This window comes from Arachis duranensis, chromosome 1 (assembly GCF_000817695.3).
Source record: "Arachis duranensis cultivar V14167 chromosome 1, aradu.V14167.gnm2.J7QH, whole genome shotgun sequence".
In the NCBI taxonomy this organism is placed as follows: Eukaryota; Viridiplantae; Streptophyta; class Magnoliopsida; order Fabales; family Fabaceae; genus Arachis; species Arachis duranensis.
This window is the reverse complement of record NC_029772.3, coordinates 28,791,333-28,798,072: the sequence shown is the minus strand read 5'-3', so window position 1 is coordinate 28,798,072 and position 6,740 is coordinate 28,791,333. Positions and strand designations below refer to the sequence as shown.

Here is a 6,740-nt window from a genome sequence, read left to right as displayed (position 1 = left end):
CCGCATAAGAACACTGATACTACACCAAAGGATACACCTCAATCCAAGGGAGACAATCAACCCCAAAACACAGAAATCTTAGATGTCATCCATGAACAGCAAAATCGCCTCAAACAGCTCGAACAAGAGGCCGAACGTCAATGAGAGGCCGAGAGAGATCTCTGGAGAGAGACAAGACAGCGTCAAAAGCTAGAGGACAAGCTCCTAAAGCTCGAAGCCGACCTCAAAACTAGGACCACCCAATCCAATTGCGAAGATAGCCCACACAAAGATCAATACCCATTCACAAAGGAAATCATGAAAGCTAAAGTCCCAAAAGACTTCAAAGCTCCTGACATGACTCCCTATGATGGCATGTCTGACCCAAGCCATCATCTCAGCAACTTCAGGAGTCGAATGTACCTCACGGATGCCTCTGATGTAACCCGTTGCAAAGCTTTGCCAACTACCTTGACCAATACAGCAATAAAGTGGGTCGACAGCTTGCCACCAAGGTCAATTGCAAGCTTCGATGACCTCGCCAAGAAATTTCTAGCTAGGTTCTTAATTCAAAAAGATAAAATCAAGCATGCTCCAAACCTACTAGGGATCAAACAAGGAGATCGGGAGAGCCTTCGTAGTTATATGGAAAGATTCAATAAAGCATGCCTCGACATACAGAATCTCTCTACAGAAGCAGCCATTATGGGACTAATCAATGGCCTGCGGGAAGGACCCTTTAGCCACTCCATATCCAAAAAACATCCCACATCTCTAAACGAGGTACAAGAATGGGCAGAAAAGTACATCAATATGGAGGAGAACTCCTAGTTAGGGGAAGCCTCAAAATCTGGATTCTCCTACCCATCTCAAGATAAGGATAAGGACTCCAGGAAAAAGAGGACCAACCTATTGAGAAACCTAGAAAGTACTACAACTATACCCCTCTCCGGGTGTCTCTTGTGGATGTCTATCAAGAGATATGCAACACAGAGAAGATCCCGCCCCCTCGTCCGATTAAACACAAAAGGGGAGAAAGTCGGACGGAGTATTGCGAATACCACCGAATTTACGGGCACTCTACCAACGAATGCTATGACCTGAAAAATGTCATCGAAAAGCTAGCCAGGGAAGGTAGATTAGATAGATTCCTTGCCAGTACAAGGGACGAACCAAAAAAGAGAAGAAGGGATGAAGAGGGTGAACGAGCCGAACGTCCCCCTCGCACCCCTAAATGACATGTTCATATGATCAACGGTGGATTCGCAGGCAGAGGGATCTCTAAATCATCCCGCAAAAGACACCCCAAAAAAGTGTATCATGTCAGAGAAGGGGAGAGATCATCAGACCTCCCTACTATCACCTTTACCCATGAGGACGCCGCGGGCATCATCCCTGGACATGATGACCCTGTAGTGGTTACTATCATACTAGCCAATGCCAAACTTCACCAAACATTGGTCGATCAAGGAAGCTCTGCATATATACTATTCAAGTCTACCTTCAACAAGCTCGAATTACAAAAAAAAAAGAACTCAGAGCATATCCAAATAGCCTATTCAGGCTCGTGGACGCCCCAATTCAGCCACTAGGGTACATCCTGCTACATACAACCTTTGGAAAGGGAACTCGGTCTAGGATGTTAAGCATAGACTACATCGTAGTCGACGTGAGCTCAGCGTACAATGCCCTAATAGGTCGGACAATGTTGAACCAACTCGCCGCAGTAGTCTCCACTCCACACCTGTGCATGAAGTTCCCAACGCCAAAAGGGATCGCCACCATAAAGGGAGACCAAAAACTAGCGCGACGCTGTTACAACGAAAGTCTGATCCTTAAAGGCAACCCGGAGGAAAAGAAACCAATACTATCAAACTCGGGAAAATTCGAGCTCGTGAGGAACTTTGTCCTCAACCCGAAGGTGAGTGATGAGCGGATAATTTATACGCTTTTTGGCATTGTTTTTAGGTAGTTTTTAATAGGATATAGTTACTTTTAGGGATATTTTCATTAGTTTTTATGCTAAATTCACATTTATGGACTTTACTATGAGTTTGTGTATTTTTCTGTGATTTCAGATAATTTCTGGCTGAAATTGAGGGACCTGAGCAAAACTCTGATAAAAGGCTGACAAAGGACTACTGATGTTGTTGGATTCTGACCTCCCTGCACTCAAAATGGATTTTCCGGAGCTACAGAACTCCAAATGGCGCGTTCTCAGTAGCGTTGGAAAGTAGACATCCAGAGCTTTCCATCAATATATAATAGTCCATATTTTATTCGTGATTAAATGACGATAACTGGCGTTCAACGCCAGTTCCATGCTGCATTCTGGAGTCAAACGCCAGAAACACGTCACGAACCAGAGTTGAACGCCAAAAACACGTTACAACTTGGCGTTCAACTCCAAAAGAAGCCTATGCACGTGTAAAGCTCAAGCTCAGCCCAAGCACACACCAAGTGGGCCCCGGAAGTGGATTTCTGCATCAATTACTTACTTCTGTAAACCCTAGTAGCTAGTTTAGTATAAATAGGACATTTTATTATTGTATTAGACATTCGGGATCCTGAATTGTATTTTTGATCCTGTGATCACGTTTTGGGGGCTGGCCATTCGGCCATGCCTGAACGTTCATCACTTATGTATTTTCAACGGTGGAGTTTCTACACACCATAGATTAAGGGTGTGGAGCTCTGCTGTACCTCGGTTATGCAATTACTACTATCTTTTATTCAATTTCAATCTTATTTCTGTTCTAAGATACTACTCGTACTTCAACTTGATGGATGTGATGATCCGTGACACTCATCATCATCCGTCCCTATGAACGCGTGCTTGACAACCACTTCCGTTCTACAAGCAAAAGCTAGAGTGTGTATCTCTTGGATTCCTGATGCACGACGCATGGTTGGCCTCGCCTGACAACCGAGCCTTCCATTCCATGAGATCAGAGTCTTTGTGGTATAAGCTAGAATTGATGGCGGTATTCGTGAGAATCCGGAAAGTCTAAACCTTGTCTGTGGTATTCCGAGTAGGATTCCGGGATTGAATGACTGTGACGAGCTTCAAACTTGTGATTGTTGGGCGTGATGACAAATGCAAAAGAATCAAGGGATTCTATTCCGACATGATCGAGAACTGACAGATGATTAGCCGTCTTGTGAAGAAAGTGCTGAGTTAGTAAATGCGCACACCAAGTTGAATGCCATTATAAGAGATCACAATTTCGCCTATCAAGTTTTTGGCACTATTGCCGGGGATTGTTCGAGTTTGGACAACTGACGGTTCATCTTATTGCTCAGATTAGGTAATTTTCTCTTTTGTTTTATTTTAAAAAATCTTTCAAAAATTTATCACCTATTTTCGAAAATTTTCAGAGTTTTCAAGAATGAATTCTAGAGTTTCATATAACATGTTTTAGCTTGGCTGGCTATTAAGCCATGTCTAATTCATAGGATTTTGATTGAGGACTAAAGATTCCTGGAATTCTTCTTAAAATTTTTTGAATTTCTTATTTTTTTTCCTATATACTTTTTCGAAAATAATAAAAGAAAATACAAAAAATTTAAAAATCATAAAAATAAAAAATATTTTGTGTTTCTTGTTTAAGTCTTGAGTCAACTTTTAAGTTTGGTGTCAATTGCATATTCATATTGTTCTTGCATTTTTCGAAAATTCATGCATTCATAGCGTTCTTCATGATCTTCAAGTTGTTCTTGGTAAGTCTTCTTGTTTGATCTTTAAATTTTCTTGTTTTGTGTTGTATGATGTTTTTCATGTGCATTTTTGCATTCATAGTGTCTAAACATGAAAGACTTCTAAGTTGGGTGTCTTGCATGTTTTCTTTGCATAAAAAATTTTTCAAAAATATGTTCTTGATGTTCATCATGATCTTCAAAGTGTTCTTGGTGTTCATCTTGACATTCATAGTGTTCTTGCATGCATCATGTGTTTTGATTCATAATTTTCATGTTGTGAGTCATTTTTTTATGTTTTTCTCTCACATAATTAAAAATTCAAAAATCAAAAAAATATATTTTCCTTTTTTCTCTCAAAATTTCGAAAATTTGGGTTGACTTAGTAAAAAAATTTTAAAATTAGTTGTTTCTTGTAAGTCAAGTCAAATTTTCAAATTTTAAAAAACTTATCTTTTCAAAACTTCTTCAAAAATTAAATCTTTTTCATTTTTCTTATTAATTTACAAAAATCCTTTAAAATATTTTTCAAAAATCTTTTTCTTATTTTTATCTTTATTTTCAAAAATTATGCTGACAATTAATATGATTGATTCAAAAATTTGAACTTTGTTACTTTCTTGTTAAGAAAGGTTCAATCTTTAAATTCTAGAATCTTATCTTTTAGTTTCTTATTAGTAAAGTAATCAATTTTAATTTTAATCATATCTTTTTATCTTATCTTTTATGTCATATCTTTTTCAAAATTTTATCTTTTTCAAATATTTGATTTCAAAATATCTTCTTATCTTCTTATTTTTTCAAATTTAATTTTCAAATCTTTTTCAAACTAACCAATTAACTTTTGTTTGTTTCTTATCTTTTTCAAAACTACCTAACTAATTTTCTCTCTCTAATTTTCGAAAATACCTCACCTCTTTTTCAAAATTCTTTTTAATTGATTAATTGTTTTACATTTTAATTTTAATTTTTATTCTTATCTTAATTTTCGAAAATCATTAACTCCTTTTCAAAAATTATTTTCGAAAATTTCTCCCTCTCTCATCTTATTCTATTTATTTATTCATTTACTAACACCTCTCTTCACCTTTCTTCATCTCAAATTACTGCCTCTATCCTCACCCTTGTGTTTGGATTATTCATTCTTCTTCACTCTTATTCCCTTTCTTCTTCTACTAACAATAAGGAACCTCTTTACTGTGACATAGAGGATTCTTCTTCCTTTTCTGTTCTCTTCTTTCTCATATGAGCAGGAACAAGAAAAAAGGCATTCTTGTTGAAGCTGATCCAGAACCTGAAAGGACTCTGAAGAGGAAACTAAGAGAAACTAAATTACAACAATCCAGAGCAACCTTGCTGAAATTTTTGAACAAGAAAAGGAGATGGCAGCTGAACCCAACAACAATAATGCAAGAAGGATGCTTGGTGATTATACCGCACCTACGTCCAAGTTTGATGGAAGAAGCATCTCAATTCCTGCCATAGGAGCAAACAATTTTGAGCTGAAACCTTAATTAGTTGCTCTAATGCAACAGAACTGCAAGTTTCATGGACTTCCATCAGAAGATCCCTACCAGTTCTTAATTGAGTTCTTGCAGATCTGTGAGACTGTTAAGACTAATGGAGTAGATCCTGAAATCTACAGGCTCATGCTTTTCCCTTTTGCTGTAAGAGACAGAGCTAGAACATGGTTGGACTTTCAACCTAAAGATAGCATGGACTCCTGGGATAAGCTGGTCACGGCCTTCTTGGCTAAGTTCTTTCCTGCTCAAAAGCTGAGCAAGCTTAGAGTGGATGTTCAGACCTTTAAACAAAAAGATGGTGAATCCCTCTATGAAGCTTGGGAAAGATACAAGCAAATGACCAAAAGATGTCCTTCTGACATGTTTTCAAAATGGACCATGATAGATATATTCTATTATGGTCTATCTGAGTTCTCTAAGATATCACTGGATCATTCTGCAGGTGGATCCATTCACCTAAAGAAAACACCTGCAGAGGCTCAAGAACTTATTGACATGGATGCAAATAACCAGTTCATGTACACTTCTGAGAGGAATTCCGTGAATAATGGGATGCCTCAAAGGAAGGGAGTTCTTGAAATTGATGCTCTGAATGCCATTGGAAGGATCAACAAAAGCCTCAACAAGGCATTAATAATGGTGGAAGAAATAGGCTCAACAATATCAAGCCTTATCCATCATCTTCTTAGCAACAGACAGAGAATTCTGAACAGAGCACCTCTGACTTAGCAAACTTAGTCTCTGATCTATCTAAGGCCAATTTAAGTTTCATGAGTGAAACAAGGTCCTCCATTAGAAATCTGGAGGCACAAGTGGGCCAGCTGAGTAAGAAAATCACTGAAACTCCTCCTAGTACTCTCCCAAGCAATACTGAAGAGAATCCAAAAAGAGAGTGCAAGATCATTGATATAATCAACATGGCCGAACCTAGAGAGGAAGAAGAGGACGTGAATCCCGATGAGGAAGACCTCATGGGACGTCTCTCAAGTAAGAAGGAGTTCCCTATTGAGGACCCAAGGGAATCTGAGGCTCATATAGAGACCATAGAGATCCCATTAAACCTCCTTCTGCTATTCATGAGCTCTGAAGAATATTCTTCCTCTGAAGAGGATGAAGAGGTAACTGGAGAGCAAGTTGCTCAATTTGTTTGGTAATGAGACTTGGGAAGGTGAACCTCGCTTGCTCATTGCTGAACTAGATACATGGGTTCAGCAAACTTTACCTCAAAAGAAACAAGATCCTGGTAAATTCTTAATACCCTGTACCATAGGAACCATGACTTTTGAAAAGGCTCTGTGTGACCTAGGGTCAGGCATAAATCTTATGCCACTCTCTGTAATGGAGAAGCTGGGGATCATTGAGGTATAGCCTATCATATTCTCATTGCAAATGGCAGACAAGTTAGTAAGACAAGCTTATGGATTGGTAGAGGACGTGTTGGTAAAGGTTGAAGGCCTTTACATCCCTGCTGATTTCATAATCTTAGACACTAGGAAGGAGGAGGATGAATGCATCATCCTTGGAAGACCTTTCCTAGCCACA

General features: G+C 38.6%; 1 protein-coding gene and 1 non-coding gene across 2 annotated transcripts; one reads left to right on the top strand and one right to left on the bottom strand.

Annotated features, from left to right (window-relative positions):
* Positions 1 to 297: 297 nt before the first annotated feature.
* Positions 298 to 810, top strand: LOC107483585 (uncharacterized). The gene has a single exon (XM_016104202.1). It carries the CDS (start codon positions 298 to 300, stop codon positions 808 to 810), a length of 513 nt encoding a protein of 170 aa, XP_015959688.1.
* Positions 811 to 5,456: 4,646 nt separating this feature from the next.
* LOC127742658 (small nucleolar RNA R71) lies at positions 5,457 to 5,560 on the bottom strand. Its single transcript, XR_008004015.1, has one exon. It is a non-coding gene; the product is annotated as a small nucleolar RNA R71 (small nucleolar RNA).
* Between the last annotated feature and the right edge of the window lie 1,180 nt (positions 5,561 to 6,740).

Excerpts from the sequence above, each read along its gene's own strand:
- LOC107483585 (XM_016104202.1), top strand. The coding sequence starts at position 298 with ATGAAAGCTAAAGTCCCAAAAGACTTCAAAGCTCCTGACATGACTCCC.